At 49.4% G+C, this 26,708-nt stretch overlaps 8 protein-coding genes across 8 annotated transcripts; 3 read left to right on the top strand and 5 right to left on the bottom strand.

Moving 5' to 3' along the window:
* Positions 1-15: 15 nt before the first annotated feature.
* BJ212DRAFT_955651 (uncharacterized protein) lies at positions 16-639 on the bottom strand. Its single transcript, XM_041344442.1, has 2 exons — positions 555-639; positions 16-502 (listed from the first exon to the last, which is right to left on the bottom strand). Exon 2 carries the CDS (start codon positions 466-468, stop codon positions 127-129), a length of 342 nt encoding a protein of 113 aa, XP_041186629.1. The 5' UTR covers positions 469-502; positions 555-639; the 3' UTR covers positions 16-126.
* On the bottom strand, positions 209-3,272 carry BJ212DRAFT_955654 (uncharacterized protein). Its single transcript, XM_041344443.1, has 3 exons — positions 2,672-3,272; positions 555-2,620; positions 209-502 (listed from the first exon to the last, which is right to left on the bottom strand). The coding sequence occupies exons 1-2, from the start codon at positions 3,137-3,139 to the stop codon at positions 566-568; spliced, it is 2,523 nt and encodes an 840-aa protein (XP_041186628.1). The 5' UTR covers positions 3,140-3,272; the 3' UTR covers positions 209-502; positions 555-565.
* Positions 3,273-10,381: 7,109 nt separating this feature from the next.
* Positions 10,382-10,729, bottom strand: BJ212DRAFT_1255496 (uncharacterized protein; the record flags this gene model as incomplete). The annotated part of the gene is made up of 1 exon (XM_041329761.1): positions 10,382-10,729. A coding segment is annotated over one exon (348 nt), but the record flags the coding sequence as incomplete, so codon positions are not given.
* Positions 10,730-13,210: 2,481 nt separating this feature from the next.
* On the bottom strand, positions 13,211-13,504 carry BJ212DRAFT_1217451 (uncharacterized protein; the record flags this gene model as incomplete). Its single annotated transcript, XM_041329324.1, has 1 exon — positions 13,211-13,504. A coding segment is annotated over one exon (294 nt), but the record flags the coding sequence as incomplete, so codon positions are not given.
* A 1,392-nt stretch (positions 13,505-14,896) lies between these two features.
* On the top strand, positions 14,897-18,684 carry BJ212DRAFT_1395682 (uncharacterized protein). Its single transcript, XM_041337184.1, has 3 exons — positions 14,897-14,998; positions 15,046-15,967; positions 16,021-18,684. The coding sequence occupies exons 2-3, from the start codon at positions 15,287-15,289 to the stop codon at positions 18,322-18,324; spliced, it is 2,985 nt and encodes a 994-aa protein (XP_041186625.1). The 5' UTR covers positions 14,897-14,998; positions 15,046-15,286; the 3' UTR covers positions 18,325-18,684.
* Positions 18,685-19,294: 610 nt separating this feature from the next.
* BJ212DRAFT_1285010 (major facilitator superfamily domain-containing protein) lies at positions 19,295-21,199 on the top strand (the record flags this gene model as incomplete). Its single annotated transcript, XM_041331861.1, has 12 exons — positions 19,295-19,452; positions 19,508-19,534; positions 19,583-19,611; positions 19,664-19,715; positions 19,752-19,853; positions 19,903-19,996; positions 20,036-20,388; positions 20,443-20,539; positions 20,593-20,785; positions 20,835-20,892; positions 20,941-20,972; positions 21,072-21,199. The coding sequence occupies 12 exons, from the start codon at positions 19,295-19,297 to the stop codon at positions 21,197-21,199; spliced, it is 1,323 nt and encodes a 440-aa protein (XP_041186624.1).
* Positions 21,200-21,582: 383 nt separating this feature from the next.
* BJ212DRAFT_1284942 (Peroxin 13, N-terminal region-domain-containing protein) lies at positions 21,583-22,437 on the bottom strand (the record flags this gene model as incomplete). Its single annotated transcript, XM_041331858.1, has 1 exon — positions 21,583-22,437. One exon carries the CDS (start codon positions 22,435-22,437, stop codon positions 21,583-21,585), a length of 855 nt encoding a protein of 284 aa, XP_041186623.1.
* Positions 22,438-23,503: 1,066 nt separating this feature from the next.
* BJ212DRAFT_1449881 (MFS general substrate transporter) lies at positions 23,504-25,583 on the top strand (the record flags this gene model as incomplete). The annotated part of the gene is made up of 10 exons (XM_041338768.1): positions 23,504-23,677; positions 23,730-23,796; positions 23,854-23,987; positions 24,042-24,148; positions 24,195-24,703; positions 24,756-24,873; positions 24,930-25,017; positions 25,071-25,201; positions 25,249-25,381; positions 25,434-25,583. 10 exons carry the CDS (start codon positions 23,504-23,506, stop codon positions 25,581-25,583), a joined length of 1,611 nt encoding a protein of 536 aa, XP_041186622.1.
* Positions 25,584-26,708: the final 1,125 nt, after the last annotated feature.

The raw sequence follows: 26,708 nt of genomic DNA, 5'->3' as shown, positions 1-26,708 counted from the left end.
CAAGTAAATGTAAATGTACGTGTATGAAAGATGCGACGGTATGACCTGAGGTACAATTGCTATCTATGCGCGAAAAGATTGTGACGTTGGGGTTGAGCGGGATCCAACTATAAACAAGAATAAGAATCACGAGAATAGTGACGTATAAACAAGATGCAGGTAGAGCACGGTATTAGGGCGGACCAACGAGACAAGACCCGAAGACATAGGTTGAATGTGACAGGAAAGGCAAGGTGTGAGTACATGTATAATTCCACAACAGATAGTGCAGATGGATGACATGGAGGATGAGGTCCACCACCAACAAGCGGAGAACCGGAGTAGGGAAAGCAGCGAGCGAGATAGTTGAGTAATGACTGAGGTGTACAATTCAATAACGAGTGTGGTAGAATGAGAATAACCAATAGATAGTAGTATGAGATTGACAAAAATGCGCGCCGGCGAGTTGGACGGAAAGAAGCGACCCATTCCGCTTCCTGATTTCCATGGCTCCCATGTGTAACTGTGAAAACCATATTAGGATCCAGGAAGATGACTGAACTAAGCTCACATACCCAAATGGCACCTATTGTGCTCTGCGCCAAAAGCCCCTCACGGTACTAGTACGGGATGTCTTCATTGCCGAAGGCAACGGAAGCCTCGAAACCAGTGCAGTTGGTTCGTCAATTGACATAGGTGACTTCGGTTCCATAGTGGAAGGGCTCGCTTGTGGGAGGTATGATGCCCGAGGAGTCGGCACAATAATTTTTGGCGGTAGAGCTATCTTCGACGGCGGAGGTGGAAGCATGGATATTGGTGGCGGGTTAAAAGATGTCGGATGAGGAAGCCGCGATGAAGACTGCGAAGCGAGTATTGATGCCAATTTTGATGGGGGCGTGAATTTTGTTGGCGGTGGTGGGATCTTCGACGTCGTTGGACTTGCCCCATTGGGGATACTGGAAGAGACAGCTACTGTCCGGGGAAGAGGAAGTTTTGAAGGAGTTGCCACGGCCCGAACCTTGGGTGTTTTTGGTCGCGAAGATAGCTTGAAGATCGACTTGGCCCTACTGGGTGCCGAACTTGGCATGGGATGAATAGAGATGGGCGCGTCCAAGGTGGCAGATGACACAACCGAATTCCTGGAAGATCCAGATGCCAATAGTAGGGACAACCTTGATGTACTATGACTTGTGATGGGCGATGGAAGCAAGGATAGCTGTGATGCCGAAGCCGGAGGGCTATAAGCCTGCAGAGAAACCAGGGACGTACTCCGGAATGACGTAATAGTTGAAGCAGATTGGGGAATAGGCGGCAACGTGTCGTCGAGCGCGGTGGCGCGGGAAGGAATTCTCGATAACGAGATGGTCGGTACCGGTGGTATCGCCTCCCCATTGCTCATCGCACCGTCGGCTGCGAGAGACATACGTGATGCGCCGAATGACGTACGAGTAGGCGACACCGGGAGCGGGGGCACCTCCGCCAAGGAGGACACTGGTGGACGCTGAGATGCAAAAGAGGCACGAGATAAAGAGAATGATGCGCGCAGACTGGCTAGGGATGATTTCTTTCCAATTGTCTTTGCGGGTTTGACGGCTCTCTCATCTGTATCCGACTCATAGTCATAGTCAGTCGAGGCTGTGATATTGCTATCTGAACGGCCTGGGGAGAGTTTCGAGATGAAACTGATAAGACGGGTACGTTTCCGCGGGGTTTTCACCTCTTTGTCCTTCTTGCCCCTCGAGGGAGTTCTGGACCTCAGGAACGTCCCTGAGGGTGTCGGCGTCGGCGTCGGATCGGAAGGTGAAGGAGTTAGTGATGCTGTCGTTGCAACTGACCATCTGCTTTGAAGATCTCCCGAGCTATTAGTGGACGAGCGTAACCGCTGAGATTGAGCGGTACTATCGTTTACGCAATCCTTAGGGTCTAAAGGGGAGGCGGGATACACCGTCAAAGAAGGTGATGTAGAGAACGCAAGTTCAGGCGTAGAAGCGGGAAATATAGTGGTACTGGGTGATACGGGGAATGCAGTTGATGAAGGAGACGGTGAAAACGCAGTTGTCGATGGTGATACGGGAAGTGCCGTGTCGGATGGAGACGTCGGAAATGAACTATCACCGTGATCCTCGGAATGAGGCGCCTCCGGGAAGCGTTCAGCATCAGGGGATGCTGGCAGTGCAATATTTTCCGGTGAGCAAGGAGCGAAGGTCGCACTAGCCGGCGACGCAGGAAAACTGGTGTAGGGACTCGTAAGCGCGGTTTCGCGAGACGGGGTATACGAAAAATTGGAGAGCGTAGGGGACGGGTACCCTGAATCACGATCATCGTGGATCGGTGACAGTAGAGAAAGCTCTTGTTCATCCTGAACCTTCATGTTCAATGATTCCATGCGTCGGAGGAAAATCGGATCGGGACGCTTAAGGTCTGAAATAAGTTCGTGTTGAGTGTCTCCGTGCACAATTACGGAGACAGGCAATGGTGGTGTAAATATATCTTGCGGTTGGCTCTGATCAGATGACAACGTGCTTGTGAAGGAAGGTAACCGCGAAATGCGCATTGATGAAGAACGTGAGCGCATGACACGTGACGAAGTGGACTGTGTTGTGGACGTTGCTGGCGAGGGTGGCGGAGGACACGGTAAAGGCTAAGTAACCGAATTTTAACTCGATAAATAGCGGATCATAAAAGGAAATACCTTGTCCATGTTCTTGTACGGAGTAGTGGGACTGGACTGCATTTTCCAGTGTGACATTTCCTGCACGAGGAAACGAAGTGCGCGCTCCCGTTCGCGCTCTTCCCTCACCTCATCCTCAGCAAAAGTCTGAGAAGGAGAGACAGGGAAAAATAGAGCATCATAAGATGGACAAGACTCTGGTATTGAAGAACATTCTACCGATGACCGCGGTAGGAGCGGAGAGTCGGGTCTGTCAGAACAGAATGTACGGTGTGCTCCCAATGAGGAGGAAGGTGAAGGTGAAGGAGCCCGGGAACAGCCGAGGTCATCTTCGTTGACTCGGGTGTCTGACTCTGAGAGAGCGAAATCATATTGGTGCTCTATCCAAGAGTGCACACGAGCGTTGCGTGTGGTTGAGTTGTCAGATAGTAGCTGGCGGAGGAGGGCAGTGTAAGCAATATCATCTTCAGACATGCTGGCAGCCATCATGACTGGGGACGAAAATGAAAAAAGGAGAACCAGGTCGGTCCATTTTATTACAAGTGCGGCAACTTGCAGGGCAAACTTTTCGTTAGGAAAATCACATAAAAGTTTCGTTCCAAAAAAACGCGAGTTAGCTAAGATCGGCCTTCCGATCTTTTCAGATCTGTAACGGTGCCCAATATTAATATTATTTTGGCTTCTAGACTTTCCATTTTCGGATTCCCACCTTCCGACTGGTCTTCGTTACCGTTCGTGGGTTCCGTCGCTAACATAAGCGGAACCCCAAATCTATTCAATTTCTCTCTCTGGCCGGGCGCAGTGGGATCATCCATAGCGCCCCTGCACCAGCCCTGGAAGAGAAGGTCCCTAGCCCATACGACGCAAGGCAACGTGTCGCATTCCTCTGACCTTCTTTCCTCGTCGAGGGCATGTCAGTCACAGTCGACAGAACCTGCCATGAAAAACAAGCTAAGGCCGAATTTCGTTTACCGAGGACATCACTATACCAGATTCAATATCATAGCAGGTCGCGGAGCTCTAACAAGCGCCTGTCAAGCGCTGTCGGGTGCGATAAGCAACAATTTTAATTGATGCAGACAACGCCAAATGGCAACAGTCTACACCACAATTTATTCAACGTCACACGGCTTTATGCGGCTCGCCAACATCAGAGTGGCTCAACGCAGTTTTCAGGTCGTCGTGTGCCTTTTTCAAGTCTGTTTCTTTGGTCCTCGACCTTCTTAGCCTTCTAATAGACACGCGGTGCAAAATGCTGCACTGGGCAAATCAACACCCGCCCTGACTAGCTATAGTTTCGGCCTCACAAACAGCGGTGACTTCTGTGTTACGGCCCGTCTCCATCATAACTTATTTGCACCTCGAAAGTTTTTAAGCTCACGGCTCCTCAAGTTGCATTGTAATCTGTCCCCACAGCGATTGTGGGGTCCTACACCTATAAGACTTGATGTAACGTCGCCTCCACCAATGACAGCTTCAAGCCTTCAGGAATAAATTCACGTAAAGCAGTCGCTTCCACTGTTAGATGCCGTTCGGTCGGGTCCGCGCGAGCGTGTGCCCATTTAAGCGGAAAACATACGTTAACATTGATGGTCCACAATCATATATCTGCCTAGTCCCCCGGTTCGCCTACTACCAGTGAAATGTATCTCGTGATCGCCGTTTCGTGCTTCAAGTTGAATGGGTTTTGGAATGATGCGTTCGTTACAGTCCGTTGAACTTTGTCTCACCTCTCCTTGGTGGTCGGGTGTTCATTATATATGGCAGCCACTTAGTGCGTTTCATAGGCAGTTATTATGAACAAGAGGTTGTTGCATTTTGATCTAGAAATTCAGAATACAGCAACTTTTAGTTAGGCAGCAGAACAAAGTTGGGCGACCTTCTACAAGCGAGGCTCCGCCCATTCCAGATCCCAAAGTGACATTTTTGAGGCGTCGGTTGGAACTCATAAAAGGTCCGCTCAAGTTGACATGTAAGTTATGCCGTCAGGCTATCACCATAAATCTCAACCGTAACTTGTTGCTGATCAGTTCGTCATTCTCCATTCTCGCCTGCCACGAACGGCCAAAGTAAGGATATCCACAATGCAATCAACTAACCTGACAAGTGTTTTATTATCAGGACCATGTGATGCTCTACGGTGCTTTTAACAACGCTTGGCCAGGACATGAAGTATCATTATGCAAAGAGCACAGCTATTGCGACTAAGCATGCTCCGCAACTCGGTAGGGGTGCGATTTTTTTTTTCAAGTCCAGTAAAATTGCAACTTGGGCATGAATTCGGCGAAGATACGCAGTTCTTCACAATAATGGCTGGTACTATGTTTGGTATCAAAGCCGTCACACTGTGGTCGTCCAACCATTCTTCCTGGGCTAGTGCAGAATTAGGTATGACTACATGTTGCTCGACGTTACTCGAGTTTCATTTCGGCCCCAGAATCGGGGTGATTGACATTTCAAGGTCTTCTGCTCTGCTCTTTCACTATCTGTATCTTGACTGGATGGATAGCACATTAGCACTACGTGATTACAATGTATCGATTCAGTCTTTCCCCATCGTACATGATCAGCATCATGACAAGCTCCGACACGCTAAATGCGGCTGCGATGCACGTTGTGTCTGCCGGAACATTATGACGTGGTCGGCGATCTGCTAGAACCCTTTGAGACTAGTATTCGGGTATGCTAGAGACATGGTAGAGCAGCGGCACTCTTCGATTTCGGGCGGTGTCACCCCCCGCCCGGGATTAATCGCGTGGACCATGAAACGTCCGAACATACCGCGGACCTAATGTTCGTGGTAACATGTAAGCCGTTTATCCAGGAAATTAACAAGGCCTGGCCGCCAGTGCGCTCGCCACGCTAGAGCTCTCGCTTATTGGCATTGCGATAGTCGCGGGTGAAGTGCAAGTGCTGTAATCACGAATATTACCCACGGCAACTAAGCGTGAAATGTTCTACCAATGCAGATTCAGAGCTCCCTCTAACATACACTATTTTGGATTCAGGAGTAGGATGTGATCCGCTGCAGGACTACTAGATGTAAGTACTAATCACATCATAAACACAGAAAATTAGCTGAGGCACCGATACCAGGTATTACCAGCCGTAGTATACCTTGTTGATTACTCTGCTCGGGGATAAGGACACCGAAGTAACGCAGTCCTTGACGGAATTTTCTTTTTGTGTGGCTTCTACCCGAGAAGCAAACAGATTGCTGAAATCCGCTCGAGATTTAAGAAAGAGTTGGGACTGATGGGCCTGGTTGCAGATGGGGCAGAACCTAGATTGCCAAACAGTGCCTCGCGGAGAACTCGAATTTTACGCTACAACTGAGGGTTCCGACGTTGCGACAGCCACCATCTCTGACGAGTCCATTACACTTCCCTCGGAGTCGGCCTCCACATGAAGTATCAGTCCGAAAGTAGTGATCTGCAGGCCACATAGAGAAGGAGCGCATCGAAGCCAACGCCGACCTTGCCGCGAATTGGATAGTGCCTCGGTACGTCATCATACGAGGTTCTCACTCAAGCTAAATCAGATGATGAGACCAGTAACTCGAAGGAGCGCTGAGCAAAATTTTCTGAAAGATGCTAGATTTGCACTTCCAACCCCATTTCTGTCCATCAGGGCTTCGCGACGGGCAGAATTCGCTATCTCATCAGTTTGTCCATCGGGGCTTCGCGACGGGCACAGTTCACTATCTCATCAGGGAAATGTACAGTATGCTCACAAACCTTGAATGTCTCGGAGGGAACCTAGTCTCCTAGCTAGGTTGTCCACACGAAGAAGACTGACGTTCCTTCTTTATTACCTATCCACAGTTTCTCCTGATTCTCGCCTTAGTTCCACTCAACCAAAACCAATTTGACAGTACGGTTGACATCAAATGACAAGGTTCAAGAAGTCACTGCTTGATCTGTGTGCACATGGCGTGAACCCCGACGCGTGAATTCATCTATCATCGCACTCCTCCGGACTGATACACTGGATCTTCAATGAAAATGAAATCACGAACATTGCCAATAGTTAGGACTTATCTGATGCGGCGCTCCGAAGTGGAATTGTATACATAGCACAACTATTGTGTCCTGATTCAGATTCGGAATATGGCCTGTTTGGCGCTGTCAAATTAGATGTTGGTCATGGCGGTGTTTTGTTCGTGTGGCATCGTATTGGTTCTGTGAGCTGATACGGACAGGCTAGAAGGTCTACATATCAAGAGCTTTATCGTGCTTGGGCACAACGTTGCGGTCATGGCGGGGACCGCGGGATGAGTTCATACTGATGGATGTCATGTATTTGGCCATCTGTAATAGTATCAATACTACGTAATAAATAGATCAGCTTATCAGGCGCGGGTTGATTACTAATAGCAGTAGTCTTCCGCCATCGACTCGGTATGTCAGACACTGCTATGCAGTCACAATTAACATAAAATCAAGCTTGGGCAGGCATGTGGTTTAGGACTAGGTGCGCTATTAACGTGAGTTTATTTTTCTAGCGCTCTCTAGAGTTCTAAAGTCAATGATATTTGCAGCTTCGCAGGTTATCATGATCTTAGTCGGGACGGCGTTTGCCATCACACGATCTTTTGTCCCTTGAGAGGCCCAGCTGCGGAATGAAAATGCGTGTTCGATCAATGCTAGATTGAACTTTCACTGACGGCGCTCGCAACACTCGAACGTGTTTTGCAGGCTCCAGCGCTGTCGACATAGCAGTGCCTACTCTATCGACTCCGTCATGGTCACACGACTCAGGAACTGGCTACTCGAACAACACATCTGGCTGCGCCTCATTCTTCCAACCCCATAGAAAGATAACGCTCCAGGGCCTAAACCTTTGCTGATCAAAGTGAGCTTACCCCTTGAAGGCTTTCATCTCCACATCGTCTCACTGTGTGTCGTTATTAATTGCAGTATGTAAACGTTTCGGTTCTTCCCAGTATCGCGATGCCACGAGAGGTCATCCCTTTACATAGTGTCGAAGCGAACCTTGCACGTACTGAAAGCTAATCCGATGGCAATTCCTCGTAACGTGTAAATGAACGGCGATGTCCATGATTGCTTCTCAACTTCATAATCCGCAATTCCTTGTAACGTGTAATGCGAACGGTGACGTCCATGATTGCTTCGTAACTTCAGCTCTGTCGACTAATTGGAGTGACGTCTAGAGCGAGGAAACGCACCTTTCCTCATAAGCAACTGCCAAACTATAATTTGCTCCTCGGTGGTGTACCTTGAACCGAGGAATGCATCATGGAATGCTAGTCCCCCACTCAGTATATCGACAACCGGCAAGGCTTATTGAACTCCCAATTCCTGGAGTGTCAGCATGCTACCCCCACCGAATCGGTACAACATGCAAGATCCGTCAACACTCACACATCACCATTTCGTGACAATGTTCAGCGTAGACATTTAGTGACATAATCCATGATCTCACTTGTTTAGTGACGACACTTCCCCACGAAGGATCTACTTCGTGTGATTCAGCGAATGATTGAACGTTCAACTGTTACTGATACAACTTCCTTGCGCTTGCTCGCGTAATGATTTTGCATGATCCAACGAGCTCTGTTACTTCACTACATCGGGCGGGCCGCCGCGTTTGCAGGGACAAACAGACGAGACGGGGTATTTTTTCCCTCCCGCTCCACAGGTCGGCCGTCACCCTCACGTATCCTTCAGCTTCTTCAGATCTGGGACGCCGACAAGGTCACAATTAATTATGTTCGGCACGGATGCACTCGCACAACTAATTGTGATTGATAGGGAATCTTATTGCTCTTCGCTTCCCTGCGACTTTGCGATACTTTCTCAGATGCCTTACGATTATGCGTTCAGCATTGCCGGCACCGATCTTTGACATGGCTTCACGCCACGAAAGCTTTTCGTGACACTTATCTCACTGCAAGGGGCAGCCCTACGTATATCGAACCTAAGAATCAAAACCTTGATCTTGCCATCGTCAGATAATATTGCCAGATCGAGTTCTACAACGGTATTCAGCTCAACTGGTGTAGTGACCTTATCATGATTGGTAGTAAGGTCGGCAGTACCTCTAGGGGTCCTTGTTCTCTTATCCTGCAGTTGTTAGGGAAAAGCTACCAACTCACCGTTGTCGTGATTCATCCATCTATAGCGTCCGGGCTGAAGATGCCATTGTTAACCAACCTGGCCTGCTCTGCATGATAAGCGCACCGTGAAGGCGGCATTCCTCGAATGATACCCTCTCTAAAAAAGAATTAGACCTATCATTCTTTTGATCAGTGACATAGGCAGTATTTGCGAAGCAAGTTCTTCTGCAGCCCCCGGGCTCCCATAGGTCCATCATTCGCATAGCCTCGATATCAATCAATAATCTTGACAGGATATTAATTGGGACTGGACAAGGGCCCGACCAAGAAGCGGCGTTGCGAGCAGAATACCGACGAGTCTGGGTTCGATTGAAAATCAGCATACGATAGCCGCGCCTAGGGAGGCCGAGTAAACAAAAAAAAACAAGATTTCAAATCATATACCCGGGAGAACGGTCACATACCCAGTTGCTGCAATCTCCTCAAGGATCTTTTCATCATCAGGAAGGTTCAAGACAAAACCAATCCATAAGTTTGAATATAAGACCCTTCATATCTCAGAGCGTCTGCATGTGAACCGAAGCTCTCCGGGAGTGTGGACCGGGTCCCTTCTCTCAAGATGTCGAAATGGAGGAAGTTCGGGAAATATATGAGGCGCATGGACTCCTGTGGGCTCTGTGGACTCTGGCGCTTCGAAGCCACCGTGGCGGCTCGTGGCAGCAATGCAAATCGAGATGCGATATGCAGGAATCAGAGGAATCGGATGTGATCCCAGCAAGTGAGCTGCCACGTTGCAATCGTGGGTTCCCCACGGGGCACGCGGGACGACAACCTATTCATGTCACAAACATATTGTCTCGGATCTATGTGATAACTGAGATAGTCGGAATATCGGATTCCATTCGAGATACCAGGACTTACCATAGTCAACTCTAGACTCGGTGCGATACACCACTGCAGTGAAAGGTGAGTCCAGGACTGACCTGGACCAGCAATTGTTAGAAACTCCCGCCAGCCAGCGCTCACCTAGTAATGCTTCCGCTACGCAGCGATTGGTCACCGGCGTTGCACCGGCGTACAATTTTTCATCTTGACCAATGACATCCTCGGAATTTTGACTTGAGTTGAAAAATATGGGCATAGGTCAACCGTATAGGTTTACAGAAACACTCATGATCGCTCGCGATCGCATCATATGACCCTTATCTCTTTTGAAATAATCTGAACACGCCAAGTGGCGCCGTGTGGCGCCTCTGCGATTGAGTCACTAGTTTTGCAATCGCGACTCGATATTGATACACTTGCTTGTCATGACTTGACGATCTCCATCCACCAGCTCATGCATGCGCCATGATCAAGATGCGAGTGCAAGTTCCCGATTTTTGCGCATTTTCAACAACATATCATGCATCGTGCACCCAAAGATCGACACCAACAAAACCCATCGATAAAAAAACAACATGAATATTCAAATTCTCATACACAATGTCATAAACCATGTAAATCCGTGTGCAGCATACAAATGATTGAGCGGGTATCATACACGTGAAAGAGCTGATCGAAACATCAAATCAGCACTCCTGCAAGTCATGCAAACATAAAGGTGCGTGCTTACTCCGTCTGTATCAAGAAAGTTCTTGCGTGCTGGAACGCAAAAGATCGTTGAGCACCCTGACTACTGTACCGGCAGCTTCTCGCACAATGTCTCTATCGCTCTCCTTGACTTTCGGCAATAGCTGCGTCTCGAACCGATCAGGATGCCATCGTCTGATGTTCTCCTTGATACGGTCCTTCGGAGACTTGTCGGTAGGATGCAGAGACGATAACATGTAGGCCGTGATGCAAGGTGCCGTCACGTCATCGGGGCCGCTTAGCCGTTTGAACACAGGCCACGGGAAATCGTCCCATATCAAAACGCCCAATACACCACCAGATATCTGCAATTTATCCCATTGACCACGATGGTATTCGAAGAGCTTGATGGTATCCTGCTTTCCCAAGGCCTTTCCAGCCTTCAAGAGTCTTTCCTGCTCTAATTTGGCTTGCTCACGACGGAATTGTTCCTCGCGCTGCTGAGCTTGTTCAGCCTGACGACGGTGGAACTCTGCTTCTGAAAGGGGGGTAGGTGGGGGACCGGGTGCTGCTTTGGCGTTCTGCTGAGCTGATGGCGTTGGTGGCTTAGGTGTGCTCGGTGGGTGCGAACTAGCTGTCGAGCTCGGCCGAGTCGAGGAAGTCCAGCCAGCACTGCTACGACTAGTGCTAGTCGATCCGAAGCTGCTCCTATCTGTGGGGGGACTTGGTCCAGGCATGCTACGGTCGCTACGATTAGGGATTGGCCAAGGTCCTGTAGAAGACGAAGAAGATTGAGATTGAGAAGTAGCCATCTGGGGAGGTGGCGTGGGTCGACCAGTCTCCGGTGCATAATAACCCCAGGACTCCCAATCGAACTTTTCTTGTTTCTTCTTTTCTTCTGCGCGCTGGCGGCGTATCTCTTCTTCGCGCTTCCGAAATTCATCCTGCTGTACCTTCTGCTTGTCGTCTGATCTGCGAATCGCCTCTGCCTCCCGGCGAAGCAACTCTTCCTCCCGCCGCAAGAGTTCTTCTTCTTTCCTCTGGATCTCTTCCTCTTTGGCGCGTGCTGCCTCTTCTTTGAGCCTAGCATCCTCCTCCTTGCGTTTAACTTCATCTTCCTTGCGTTTCGCCTCCATAGACTTGCGCGAAATTTCTAGAGCGACACGTTTCTCTTCTTCTTCTAACCGCCTAGCCACTTCCTCTTCCTGTCTTCGGAGGTCTTCCGCCCGTTTCCTGGCCTGGGCTTCCTGTCTCCTGACTTCCTCCTCTTTCTTCCTCGCAAGCATCTCCTTCCGCTGGATTTCGTCTTCCTTTCGTTTGGTTTCCTCTTCCTTCTTCTTCGCCTCCTCCTCCATTCTCAGGATCTCGAGCTCTTTGCGATCGGCCTCTTCCTGTCTCCGCCTAGCTTCCACCTCTTTGCGTCTGATTTCATTCTCCTTCCGCCTAGTTTCCTCTTCCTTGCGTTTAGTTTCCTCTTCCTTGCGCTTAAGTTCCTCCTCCTTCAGCTTAGCCTCCTCCTCCCGTCTCGCATCCTCCTCCCTCCTCCTCAACTCCTGCTCACGCCGAGCAACCTCTTCCTCCCTCCTCCTCAAACTCATACTATCCTCTCTCTGACGGATCTGGCGCTCATCATACTCCCGCCAATCAACACCATCCAGATCCACATCTTGCTCATACTCCACCTCACGATGCGTATGAACAGGTCTCGCAGGGATAATACCCACTCTCGCCCGCATTATACCCATAGCGCATATCCTGCGACGACACCCTCGCGCGCAAGGCCAAGTTGGAAGATTGCCAACTCCGTGGGATTTCTTCTGGGGTTTGTGGGGAGCGCGAGGTTTCGTAGCGGGTGTCGTAGGGCGAGCGGGAGGGGCCGTTCCAGCCTTTGGGACTTGGGCTGGACTGGAATCCGCCGTCATCGAACGTGAAGGATTTCTTTGTTGCGATGGGTCTGCTGGCTGAGGGTGGGGGGCGGGAATTGTCTGAGCGGGTGTACACGGTGGAACTTGGGCTCTCTGCAGGGCGAGTGTATGCGATGGGGATTGTGGAGCTTGGGCTCTCTACGGGACGAGTGTAAGGGATTGCGGAGCTTATGATGGGTGCGACTGAGGATAAGGGCGGTGGATAACGGTCATCCAGCCGCTGAGGGGTAGTTGCGATGGTAGCTCGAGCTTCAGCAAAAGTGTACGACGTCGTTCTCTCTCTATCTCTCGCTCTATCCATAGGGCTCCATTCCTGATCTATGGCCGATATACGTTCTCTCTCTCTTTCCATCATACGCTCTCTTTCTTTCTCAATCGCGCTGGGCATCATATCGTACGGTTCGGAAGAAAACGGGATGTTGAGCACGGATGGTGCCCGATAGGAAGAGTTGTTGCTCGCCGTGCTCCCACGACGCGCGAGACTGAACGTACGAGACATCTGAGCATCCTGTTCAGGCGTGATAGAAGGATGCCAGAATTCTGGGAGTTGCCTAGTAGAAATGCTAGCTTTACGATGAAGGCTTCCGCGTCTGATATCCTGAGCATCGGTAGGTGAACGAGCAGATCTAGGCATGTCGTCTATTTCGTCGATGGTAGGAGAAGGCTTTGGGCGCTCAAAACCTCTGTCTGTTGTATCCAACGTGGAGGGGGGCTTGTATGATCCGACAACGCTACTAACAGACCCGGCACGAGCCTTGCCGGTATCGCGAGGTGGTGGTACGTGGTCTTCCTCAAACTCCCGACTGTGGAAGTAATCTGCCTCGTGCTCGGTTCCGCGTGCTCGTGCGGGGTCCAAACACGTTCTGGAGAATGACTACGGCTAGAACGGGATATTGAAGGATCTGCGATAGGCTGAGAAGAGGAAGAAGAATGAGCAGCTGCTTTATCTTTGCGTTCTCTTTCAATCTTGTCCAAGATAGCTTGTTGTTCCTTTGCCATTGTGTCTGACCATCCTTGATCTAAGACTTGACCAGCGGCCCAACGGCGTTCTTGGCGTTCACGTTCGAGGGCGATACGAAATTGTTCCTCGGCAAGATTACGGATGTTCTTCATGGTAGCGAGGTGTTCGTCGGTCAAGCGTTCGCGTTCGAGAGCGCTGACTGGGGCTCTCTTTAGAGTGTCGTGTAGACTCTGTTTAGCTTCGTCGACCATGGAACGTAAGTTGTTCTCGATATCGACTTTGAGGCGACTCTTCCATTGTTCGTCAGGCTCGAAATCGGCGGCTGATGGATTAGTAGAGGATTCAGTTGTAGATTGAAACAAGGTCGTCATGACAGAGCTATAAAGAGAGAGAGAGATCAGCAAAGTATGATAGGGATAGTTTTAGCTACGCACTCAAGGAAAGTGAACTTTGACCGTTTGGGGAGAATAGTGAAATGGACTTGGAAATGAGGTGGGGTAGGGATGACCTCGAACACTCTGTTAGAAGACGGCTAAGTCTGATTGCGACGAGCCTGTGATGTGATTTATGCCTCGTGTTAGGACACGCGTTGGGGAAGTCTGAATATAATATAGGCGGACGGACTTACGCAGCCGGTAGAGGACCAGGAGCATTCACGATGAAGGTGGTAGATAGAAAAGAAGGGTAGTACAGTGTTGAGATGTACTTTGAGAGTGGAGATGATGATCAGTGATTACCAGACATGAAGGTTGAACTGATTGCGATTATAAGAGTATGTAGGTTTAGATCAATTGATCTGATTGCTTACCCCGTGAGTATGTAGAACGTAGAAACTGGCGTTAGGAAGGGTTAAGCCGATGATGTCGAAAGTGCAGAGTGTAGGACTGCTAGCAGTAGAAGGCCGACTTGAGCTCGATGAAGTGACCACAATTAGTATTAGTAGCAGTATCCAAGGCACCCCACACGCTTATTATCATTGCATCTTTTTTTTTCTCTCGGCACTTCTTACTTCGAAGTCTAATAAAGTCCCGCGAAGCTTAGACTCACGAAAGCGAACATTGTGTTGTTGATAGCGCACAGTTGACAATAATTTTGAGATGGCTTGAAGGTTGAACGAGATGATGATGTAAAGGTGGTGTTCTTGCGTGAAACGAGGCTCACGGGAAGGGCAGGGAAGGTCGACTAAGCCGAAACTCTCACCGAAGTGAGTTGAGTGGATAGCGGGAATACGTTGCAAAAGTGAATAACAAGCAAAGGATATAGTCTCCTATTCACTTGTACAATGTATGCCCAGGTGCGAGTGATGGTTGAAGTAGGATGTAAAAAAAGATGAGTTTACCTGTGACTTGTAAGGTTGCTCCGAGGACGAGCTTTAAGATTTTTGGTGCCAACGAGTCAACGAGTCACTGAGTGATTGACGCTCGTAAGGGCAAGCGAATTACTAAATATCCCCGTGACAGCGGATTGCAAGCTAACACGAGACGCGGTTAGTAACTAAATTCCGAAATGGTGGGATTGGTCTCAATGATGGGAGAGTTTCCTCCTTTGAATAGCTTCCTGCGTGAAGCCCATAAGGAATGAAATGAAAATGGATACCTTGAGATATCGGAGGCCGATATGTGATCAGACTAGATAGCAGTACTGTGTTTCAAACTAGTAGGGTGACTAGCTTCGTAGTGCTCGGTGTTAGAGGTTACTTGATTACGAGATAGTTGATCTCGCCTCGAGGTAAACACGAGGCAGATGTTCAGATCGACCCTTCTTCACTCTCCTTTGTCTTCTCAAAAATTATATACCAAGCACCGCCAATCGTAAGTCGATCAACAATCCAGTGAATTACAGAAACTAACAGTCCTAGACACCACATGCATATCTACCGCAACTAATCTTACTCAATCCCATAAATTTCCGAACAGCCGTATCTTCCCTGATCTTCTGCTTTCTACATTCCTATCATGGACCAATCCTAAACGCGATATCGTCTTTTTCAGGAAATTTGGGAATTGCCATCCCTCAGCGCTCCATGCCGCACGAGTCACTAATCGAATCATATACTTCCCCTACAAAAATTCAGCAATCATCTCTCATCTACTCAATCAATGCCTCCAAAACGACGAACAGCAGCAAAGAGCGCTCCGGCGCCTGCAAAGCCAGCAGCCCCCCAACCTAAACCAACAGCGACTCCAGCTGTCAAACAAGCTGTGCCCCCTCCCCCACCCCCTCCGCCGCCTCCACCAGTCGAAACCCCTTCAGCCAAAGTCCGCAAGGAATGGCAAAATTTTATCTCAACGTGGTACGAACCAGAGAAGAAAAAACTCTCAGACCAACTCACCAAAGAGCTCGACGCGAAATACAAGAAAAAAATTCAACAAAACACTCGTCACGCAGAGATGGAGAAAAGACTCTCCGAGATCACAACTCAACTTGCTGAACCCGCTCATGATGAGTGGAACAGTCGTCTCGCTGCTGTGCAGCTCCGCGTAGACGATTGGACAGATATCACACAAGAGGAACAACAGTCTGTCATCAACGTCTTCAACGCTTTTTATGAAGACAATGAAGAAGAGGATTCCACTCCCTTCGACTCCAATGAATTAGACGAGTTAGTGGCGTCGGCGGTTGAAGAACCTCAACTCGGGGATTCTTCTCCTTTCTTCACATCCCGTCAATCGCCACCAACACCCATTACAGCCAATTTCCAGCTCGTAAATCCCTCTTCCTTCTTCACAGACACAATCTCCCCCGCGAAGCAAGCCAGAAAATTGCCGGAGCTTGCCATGGTACGTCTTGCATTTGTTATCATGACGTGTCACCCTGACATGGTCCTGCCCAGGACAACTTGGCAACGCTTAACAACCTAAACACAGGTCGCACACCGGCTGACCACGGCCAAAGCAGCGCAGTATTCGGCTTCCAAGGCTGGGCCTCCGAAGCTGGCTTAGCAATCCCCCAAAGCACCTCCCAATCCCAGTCCACCAACAGAAATCGCGCAACAGATAACATCTCCCGGCAAACATCCGCGTCCGCAGCTTCATCCGCATCTCCTCCCCTCTTCTCATCTCACTCCCCCCCTCAACCCACAACTAAAATATCCCCCCTATCTGCCACACACACACTTCTCCCAGGCAAACGCTACATCGGGCCTGTTATCGCCGAAGAGGAAGCCGAGCCGATCGATGAAGAACTTCTCAAAGCGAAAATGGCCGCCGATTTCCTCGAGTTCAAGATGGAAGTGCGGATTCAGATGATCCAGCAATTCCACGCAAAGGCATCTGCTATCGAGATCGAACTCGCGAGGCAGCTCGAGAGCAACAATAGCACTTGCTCTAGAGAGAGCAGACTCCTCACATTGCATGAACATGAGGAGAACATGCTGTCGCTTCGCGAGTCCAAGGAGCTCGAGAGGAAGAAGTTGTGTGATAAGGAACGCGATCGGAGGTTGCAGGAACATAGGTTTTTGCAGCAAGTTGCTGCTCAGAAGGCGATTAATCAGACCCGCTCAAACGCGAGCGCTTCGTCTTCGAAAATTCCTCCCGCCTCGCAGGCAGGGTGGACGTCTCACCCCGCTCCTAAACTCGCTAGTCAGAAAGAGAACCTCTCTACAGGCAGCTTGCCTACAAAGCCTGATCCCCCCAGTATACTCAAGAAGTCTGCCAGCGCACGCTCTCACGATATCATCCCCGGCTTTGACGAAGCTGCATTCTTGAAGGATCAAGCTGAAGCTGCGAGCTTCGCGAAAGGCAAACAGCCTGCTTCTACCACCCCGTCAAGTCGACCTAGCGCGCTCAAAAAGACAGAAAGCACAAGCTCGCAGGACGAGCCTGTTGAACTACCCGCACCTCCCACCGCAAAGGGCAAAAAGGGCAAGAAGACGCCGGGCGTCACTCAACAGCCCAAAACAGTCACTTTCACCCAAGAGCTCGATGCCGACGCGGAGCCTCCTCCAGTTTGGGGTGCGAAGAGTGCAAAGGCTTCGGTGTCTTCCAAGTCTGTCATGATCGAGGAGGAGCCGGATGAAGATGCTGATCCCTTGTTTTCTGCGTGGAACACCAAGACTGCACGTGCTACTACGCCTGCGCCGGCTGCTAAAAAGGGCAAGGCTGCGGTCGTCGAAGAGGTGGTTGTCGAGCCTGCTCCTCCTGTGATCTCTACTCCTAGTTGGGGTTCCGCTAGCGGTTGGGGTTCGGTAGCAGCGGGGAAGAAAGGCAAGGGCCCGATTGTATCCACAGAACCTACGGAAGATCCTTTCCAAACGAGGACCGCGTCGGGGAAGAAGGGCAAAGCCCAAGCCCCGATTATATCAGCAGAGCCCATGGAAGATCCCTACCAGACGTGGACCGCGCCGAGTGGTGCATGGGCGACCAAGAAAACAAAGGTCACCGTTACTGAAGAGCTTGATGAAGAAGAGATGGCTTGGGGTGTTGGGCTCAAGGGTGCGTTGTCGTCGAGCAAGCAGGCGAAGAAGGTGGTGTCGCAGCTGGAGACGCAGCCAGAGACTCGTCGCGGTGTCCAATCCTCTTCGAAATCTGCGATGGTCCAAGATGTCGGCGAGGAAGAGGAGGAGGAGGAAGAAGAAGAGGAAGAAGAGGGGGAGGAGGAATGGGACCAGATCCAACCCGCGTCTGCCATACCAGATACCACCGGTGAAGCAGAAAGCGATGGGTGGGGATCTTCCTACTGGAGCAACCTCGCCAAGGGTCAGCCCATCGCACAAGCCACAGACGAATCCTCCCCACATATGCTATGGACGCCATCGATGGAAGCCGAAGAGAGCGGCGACGAAGATTTAGGCGAAAGCATAGAGAGCGCTCTCTGGATGCAATACGCCATCAGTGGAGGCGAGATCGCTGGCTTCGAGGCTCCTGACCCGCAAGAGAACGTCCATGCCCATGCACACGCTCATGTTCCTGTGAAAAGCACCCCCGCCGCTTCTCACAAAAAGACCACCAACGACCCAACCACGAGCATCTGGGAGCAAGGGAAAGGAAAGAAAAAATCAACGCCCGCGATCGAGACCAAGATAGAAACGACCCGTGCGTCCAACGCTCGAACGGCCCAATGGCCAAAGGCCAAGATGGAAATGGAGAATTGGGCTTCGCGCCTAGGCCAAAGCTCAGGTTCAGCTAGACATTTGTAATTTCATCATCAGGAAGAAGGCGAAGACGGACTTATTTTACCCTAATGCTGTGGTCACTTGTTTGATAGTTTTTTTTTTTGCTATATTGTTTTTTTTGTTTTGTTTTCGCGGCTTACTGGTTAAGCCTTGCTTTTTATCGTAGTAGTTTGTTCTGTTTGAATAATGGTCGTCAAGTTTTATGTTGTATATGTCGTCTATCACTTTGCATCGTCGTTTGGTCCTGTGAGCGAGTCGAGGGGGGAGGGAAACGAGCGGACGCGGGGTTTAGTAACAGACATGCATGCATTACATAGCTATGGAGCTACACTAGTACGTTAACAATGTGTTCTAACACACGTTGAGGGCATACGTGAAAGGGCCTCGTGCTATGATGCGTTTCAATCGCGGTATGGAAGTACTACAGTGGTGATCCTATCTCGGATGGAAGTCTGGTTATCAAAGTTGAATTTGAAGCACGTGTAACATCAGCCACTTTGCGTGACCCAACATTTTTCACTTATCGTAGCACCGAGCGATCCCCGGTCCCGAGCTAGCTAGTATGGCGCTGGGTGTGGCTCGGCCTATGGGGCAATCTCTAGAACACCAAAAAATGAGCTCAGTAGGCTGTCGTCCGTCCTTGAAGTCAGATACGCGACTTACCCCGCATTGTCGACGCATGTGAACCTCGTGGCAAGCGGGGCTCCGTTACAATGTTGCGCCTGATCGGGTTATTCCTCCCTATTCACATTGTCCTCCTTCGAAGAGCTGGTCCCAATGATACCTGACACGTCTGTACGGTCACTCGGAAGCTGGGACGACGATAATCAATTTCTACGGGTAACACCGCGGTTCTTGATGCTGACGGGTTTGGAGGGTACGGGTCCAAGGGTTCGCTGGTCCCCTTAGGGTTTCACTGGCTGCCCCATATATTTCATGATGCACCAGTACCGAGCATGCATACCATCCCCCACCTGCTTCATCTCTGTCGTCCATGTCTATACCTCCTCCCAGGAATGAAATTGCAGCGCAAGCTTCCAAAAGCACTTTGCAACGCGTCAAAAGCACTGGTGATTCCAGTCATGCCGACCACTTGGACTCGTCAGATTTTCCCGAGGGTGGCGTAACAGCTTGGAGCACAGCGATAGGAGCGTAAGTGTTTTTGAATGCCTGTATCGCTGCATACTCATCATGAAATATCGTCAAGTTTTTTGATACAATTCTGTGGTGCTGGGTAAATTGATTCAGCATTTATGGTCCATTTTCACTCATCATGTTCCAGATATACCTGCTCATACGGCGTCTTCCAGGGTAGGGACCGGTAGATTATTTTACAGAACGAGCTGATCATCATGATACGCAGACTTTTATACTCGAACTTATCTGAGAATTCTACACCATCTGCGATTGCGTCAGTGAGCTTTAGACTTGGCCCGTTTCTTCACTGCCAGTGTTTCTGACTTGCAATGCTATAGCTGGATAGGAGGTATTAATGTATTGTTGACATTCTCAGTTGGCCTCGTGTCAGGAAGGTTGCTTGACCGGGGCGTATTGTATGTAGTCAGGCAGTTCACATAAAAGTGTCCCTCATCATGCATCCAGCTATCATGTGATGAAAATCGGTTGTCTCCTCCAGTGTCTCTGCCTCTTTATGCTGTCACTAGCGAAACCGAATGCGTATTATCAAGCAAGTCTGGTTTCTGTCACTGCATCACTCAATTGACAATAATGTTAGATCTTCCTTTCCCAAGGTATCGGTTCTGGGGTTGGAATAGGCCTTACGAATGTTCCCTCAATCACCGTGGTATCTCATCACTTCCAGCGACGCAGAGCTCTCGTGATGGCACTCGTCATGACAGGGCTGTCGACGGGTGCAATATTGCAACCAATTATACTCAACAACCTTATCAATGGAAGACTTGGCTTTGCAAATGGTGTCCGTGTTAGCGCGGGCATGATTAGCGGTCTGCTTCTCATAGCATATCTTCTGATGCACACAAGACTCCCGCCGCAACCCCAGGCCATTAGCTACACTCGTGTTTTACGAAACTCGTGGAGAGATCGTCCTTATTCTTGTGCGTGTTTAGGGTGAGTGGGTCAACACTTGATGGCATGGACCTTCAGACAGTTTTCACTCCCTAGGATGGCTGCTTTCGAAGTCGGGCTATTTTTCGTGTTATTTTATCTCCAATTAGACTCCCGTCTGCACGGTCTAAGCAAAGGATTTTCGTTCTATTCGGTGCGTGTCCCCGAGGCCAGTTAACAAGGAATTACTCAGTACTAGCTTGACAGCTTACAATCTTTAATACTGGTTCTTTGTCCGGAAGACTTACCGCTGGTGTTGTCTCCGCCTACATGGGCATCCCGAATACGGTCATCGGCTGCTCATTCATATCATCCGCTGTAATATTTTCAATGATTGGCTTGCGCTCGGAGGCCAGCGCGGCGCTGATAGGTGTTAGCTATGGTTATTTTTCTGGAGGTTGTGCGTGGGTTCTTGATACACCTCCAACACTCACTGAGTGTCGACTCAGTCATAGCATTAATTTCCCCGTTGATATCATATCTGACTCCCGAAGACTCAGATATTGGGTAATTACTTGACGCATGGCTTTGGTTCACGCTGACAAGTCGTTCAAGTGCTCGAATTGGAATATCGTTCGCGATGTCTGGTAAGTCCGTAGATTTAAATCTGATGAGTCACGTCCTGACCTGCGTCCGCAGGTATTGGATCACTCATTGGCATGTGTGCCGCTGGCTTTCTCGACCAGCACTTACCTTCTGCTTAGGTGCTCCGATCTGCAGAGCTGTCCTGACCTCGCATTACATCTGGTGGAGGCCTGCTGTCTTAGCTGGGGTGAGTGGATCGTGTGAAGTGGCGTTTTGCTTTTCTGGCTGACAAGCTATCTAGAGCATCGCGGCTAGCGGAAGCATTTTGTTCGTATCCATGCAGTTCCTATTGAAGATGCATCAAAAGACTGCAAGCAAGGAATCTGTTTGATACGATACTTCGATCATCTAGTCAACGGCGGCATCTATGGGATGGATGATTGGACTGTTGTGTTTGGCTACTATGGCGACTTCTTCTGTCTTTTCTCCGGATCCGAAGTTCTCAGTACTCCTGTTCCTTCAAGTACTGTGGTCACGAAACTGCGTATCTTTCAAGTAGTATACTATGAGTACATTTCAGGTTTGTATATGTGGAACACAGTCAATCAAAAAGCGTTGATCGAAATCAAAAAAAAGTAAGATAGCGAAGACAGGACAAAAAGCGAATCCGACTCAAACGACTTTCTTGTCCTCTTCTGCGGGCTTCCTCCGCTCGAGAACCTCAACCCATTTTTTCGGGAACCAGCCTTCGCGACCCTCGCGCGTCCGACCTTTCCACCACTCGCTCTCCACTTCTAACCGTGGATCTACCTCCACACCGGTGCTAGGATCCAACTTTCCCATGATGGCGACGATTTCATCCTCCTTGAGCGCAAGCTCAGATGGAGATGAAGGTGTGAATGGATATAGCGCGCGTGCAAAAGTAAGCGTCGACGGGTCAAGGGGGCCTAGTGGACCACTAGGACCAAGTGCTTGCTGCTGTTGCATCGCACGCTCATTGAGAATTTTTACAAGCTTCGTCATGGCGTACGGAACACCGAAAATAGCGAGCAAGAATACGATAATGGGTTTTCGGCTAGGCTTGATAGGAGGAGGGCCCATTGGGCCCTGGACGGGCTTGCCGCTGACGAACTCTCTAAATTCACTCTGTATACTTATGGAACTAGGGCGGCCCGTGATGAGCTCCTTCATCCACCGTAAAAGACCGAAGAGGCCTAATACACTACCCAAGGCATTGCGAAGATGGCTGAACTGCTCGACAACGCCGACCATTGCGAAAAATGAGCTGTGCGTCGCCATGAATGTGGACTCGAGCATTTGTGCTACGCCCGAGAAGGTCTGGACGATGGAGTGGAGAAGGGAAAAGGTGTGTTGGGTCGTGGCTTCGAGACTCTGCGAAAAGGAAGGATTATTGGGATCCATACCAGGATACATGCCCATTCCACCCATTCCACCCATTCCGGGCATTCCTGGCATGGTGCCGTACATGCCATATCCACCGTACCCGGTACCATAACCACCGCCCATTCCGCCATAACTATAAGGCGAGTACGTGGACCCAAGGCGAGAGTACGGCGAATATTGGGTGTTATATGATGGCTGCAAAGAACTGAAGGGTGTGAGGGTAGATGTAGATGGGTTGGAGAGAGCTGGGGGACGTGCAGGCACTGAAGGTAGTTCTGAAGAAGATAAGCTGGTCGGAGTTGACGACGATGCGGTGACGGTAGGTGCTGCTGTCGCTGTTCCCCGCTCCCAAGGCTTGGGCGGTGATGCCATTGACCGTGCTCACTGTTGCCGACGACGACGACAAGAGACGAAGTGAAACTGCGTTGCGTCCTCGGCACAACTGCCGGTTTACGTAAGCCACAGTGCATTTGAAATTTGAACTCACCTTCAAGCTTCAACCATTGGCAATATCGTCACGGTTAACGTTCATCGACGCATCGAGCCAACGTGTTAGCGGACGTCAAAGTAGCGACTGAGATATATGGGACACGTGGCAAGTACTATGTACTACCTTTGTTTCGGCATAGCTGGCTGTGTCTACCATTAACATTCTCATTTCCTCTCGATTGATTGCAGGACTTATACTTTGAAGGTCTGGTGACTGACTTGGACTTTCTTGGACTGAAGACGCTTCAAAGTCCTTCCCTCGGAACATCTTACAAGAGTTAGAAGACTGGAGCATAATCACTTGATACATAATGGGATAGTCATATCTTCTTATTATTAGATCGACTTCACCTTCCACTCACCGGGCATCCGAAATTCCGTGGTGAGACAGAAGCTCTGGATGATTTCAATCCAAAATGTAAATCTTGATCACTTAACCAGGTTGTTTGGCTTCGGGGGGCCTTCCTCGGTCAGCGGTCGTCTGAAATGAAGACAACGTTGAGCTTCTATAGTCATGCCACCCCATCAGCCACATTTTCTGACACACTATAGTTAGTGGAGTCCTTCCATCCAGCATGTTCTTATTATGGGCACTGGTAAAACAATGTTCGCCCCCCGGCGCTCGCGTTATCCATGAACCATCTATAAAATCATACAATGTCACATAATCTTCAACTCGTGCATCGGATATTTTACGCCCATGGCAGAAAGCCAGAGTACGAATTTGTCACCTATAGGGGTCCGGGATGTGGAATTCCATACTGATACCCAGACGCACTCCCCCAGTTCAATATTGTCAAATGAACCCATTAAGCTTGACATAGAGCATGCAATGGTTAAGGATGATCCCCGAATATGGTCAAACACGAAGAAGGCGAGTCCTTCTATCTTAGTATGTAATGAGAGTCGACTGAATACAACTACAGACCACTATATTGTTCATTATATCTGGAGCCACGATGTTCGCGGGTTTGGCTGCGAACATACAAAACCGTAGGTTGCATCCGTGATCCTATTATATCCAATATCGGTTGAACAGTCAGGAAACAGCTGCCAATGCTCAAATCGAGCAACAGCTACTCGCCAGCAGTGGGGATATCAGCCTGAGTTTGGCACTGTTCATTCTCGCTCAAGGCACTTTTCCTATCATTTGGAGTGCGATTAGCGAGATAAAGGGCCGCAAGGTCTGTATTTATAGCTGTTTTCAGAGCATCGTTTGTTAATTTGGCCGAGCACAGCTCGCGTACCTTCTATCCATTGCACTTTTTATGATTGGATCTTCAATCGTGGCCGTGTCAAGGACTATTGGTTTGGTAATTGGCATGCGAATTGTGCAAGGCGCAGGGTAGGACAATTCCTCGATCTCTCGTATTCGTGCTCACTTGGAGTAGGTCAAGCGCAGTTTTCGCTATCGGAACTGCCACTCTGGCCGATATATACGAGCCGCATCAACGAGGTACAATGATGGGTGTCTACTATTCTGCACCTCTCCTCGGTCCCTCGTTAGGACCAATCTTTGGTGGTGCACTCACACAGGGCCTCAGCTGGCGGGCGATTTTCTGGTTCTTGGCCATCTGGGGAGGCATTATCTTTTTGGCATTCCTTTTCTTGTTCAAGGACACCTTCAGGAAGGAGAGGAGTGTGACTTACCAGAACGTATTGAAGTCGAGGCTCCAAGAGCTGCAATCGTCAGAAGTGAAGGACAAGTCGCCAATTATTTCGGAGTCAGAAGTGGGCGGAGAAAACCAGACGATTTCGAAAGATATCGAAGCACAGAAAATGGTTGTACCAGCGTCGGCCATTAAAGATGTAAACCTATCCATGGCTGATATCAACCCTTTCCCTGCGTGCCTCTCGATTTTCAGCCGCAAGAACAACCTTGTTATCATGATAACATCGGGTGCGTGCCTTCATTTCTTGCTGAAATATATTTTTACGCCCTCTTGCGCCAGGCTTAATACTTGGGTTTAGCTTCAGTATTGCGTATACATGCGCAAGAACATTGTCGATGTATTATGATTATGATGCATTGAAAACTGGCCTTGTTTTGCTTGCCTATGGTGTCGGTGAGTGAGTTATAAGCAAATTGGGAACACTTGCCTGATGCATCTACTTATCCCAGGCAGCGTAACCGGTAGCATATTGGGTGGTCGTTGGTCCGATCGGACACTTGCTCGGCTAAAGACCGCAAATGGAGGGGTCAGCTTTCCAGAGGTGAACATTAAACTAACCCTATCTCAGCATATGGCTGATGCAAATCCATGCAGATGCGCCTCGAGAGCACGAAAATCATGTTATGGTCACCTCTTTCTGTGATTGGATACGCCTGGGTGTGCCAAGAACGAGTCAGTATCGCTGCTGTGTGTGTGATGCTGTTCCTCGCTGGATTTCTATCCGTGTACGTTCATCCCGTATTATATTGTATTTTGCTCTCATCCACGATAGATGGACCTACACAAATATACTGGCATACCTTGTCGACGCAAACACTGGTCGCTCATCAATGGCAGTAGCAACGAATAGTTTTGTTCGTGGTCTGTTTGCTTTTGTCGCTGCCGAGATTGCTGTTCCTTTACAAGTGAGTCAAGGTTATAGCAGTTCGCAGAAGGCCAGAACTGAGGTTGGTTTAGGACACAATTGGCGATGGTGGCCTGTATACTCTCTGGGCAGGTCTGATGGTCGTCGTTCAGTGCATGATTCTGCTGGTGTTGTACAAAGGCAGGCGCTGGAGAGAAGCCAGTGTTGAGCGGGAGGAGCGGAAACTGCCAAGTAAGGAGTAAATGATCACGGGTCCGATACTATCATAAGGTCCGATCGACGATGATTGAATATTGATGGGCAGCTACCTGCAGTTACTCTAGTACTTAGTAGGGGGACTCAGTAAACGTCAAAACTTCGCTAAGTACTGAACGCACATGATAGGAAAAAGGAGGGTCGCCCAGCAGCAGAGAATTTCAGCAAATGGCCTCATGACTGATGCGAGATGGGCCGATGTGACAATCAACGAAAAATCCGCAGCAGCCCCGGGACTCGAAATTTCGTATGAAACATCTTCCGTCCCAGCAGTCGAGGGTTGAGCGTTCCCCACTGCCTCCTGTAACTCCCCGAACCTCTCGCTGCCTCTCGCAGCTCTCTCATGGCCTGGAGCGCGAATTTTGAAGTGATACATTTGTTTATTCAAGTATTTAAAGGCTGTAAGGACAGGACTACAAATATATGTTATATTTACACTAGCGACGCATAAATGTACAGACATAGCGGCCCAAAAGTGCCATGAAAACCGTGCAAATTGATAGTATGCATAAGCTCACGCTAACGCCTCGAGCTCGTCGACGAACGCAACATTTTCTAATTGCCGAAATGAGTAATAGCAAAACGACACAATGACCGATCGACCGATCACATCCTGATCTGAGGGCTTCAAATCACACTGTTGGCCAGAAATGTGGAACGTGACAGTGCTCTGATGCCGATCTTCGGACGGCTGCATCGCACTACATGGACGTTAACGAGAGTATTGATGTGTCCGATTTTTTCGTGGTGTCACAAGGACTCAGGCTGATACATCAATTAATTACAGCTACTGGTGAGTGGAATGCACCTGTGTTCGGCGCGTTCCGTTGCAGCGCCACCTTACATCGCGTGCCGTTGGTGGCAGTGTTGCCGTCACTGAAACAACCAACCTTGTACTGTCACGGTACATGGTATGGCATGTAGCAATCCATTCTGCAGCTAATCCCGACTGCGTGATCACTGATCATGGGTCAGAACATCTCGAGAACAGCATTGGGACGTTTTCCGATCGCGATCGTGATGTGTCCCTGACTTAGTTTCATGCGAAACTACTCGGTCCAATGGAGGCTCATCCATCAAGATTCATTTACAGAACTGCCAGTGATACTCAG

Source organism: Suillus subaureus (assembly GCF_016647635.1).
Source record: "Suillus subaureus strain MN1 chromosome Unknown BJ212scaffold_65, whole genome shotgun sequence".
Classification (NCBI taxonomy): Eukaryota; Fungi; Basidiomycota; class Agaricomycetes; order Boletales; family Suillaceae; genus Suillus; species Suillus subaureus.
This window is presented reverse-complemented; position numbering and strand designations above follow the sequence as displayed.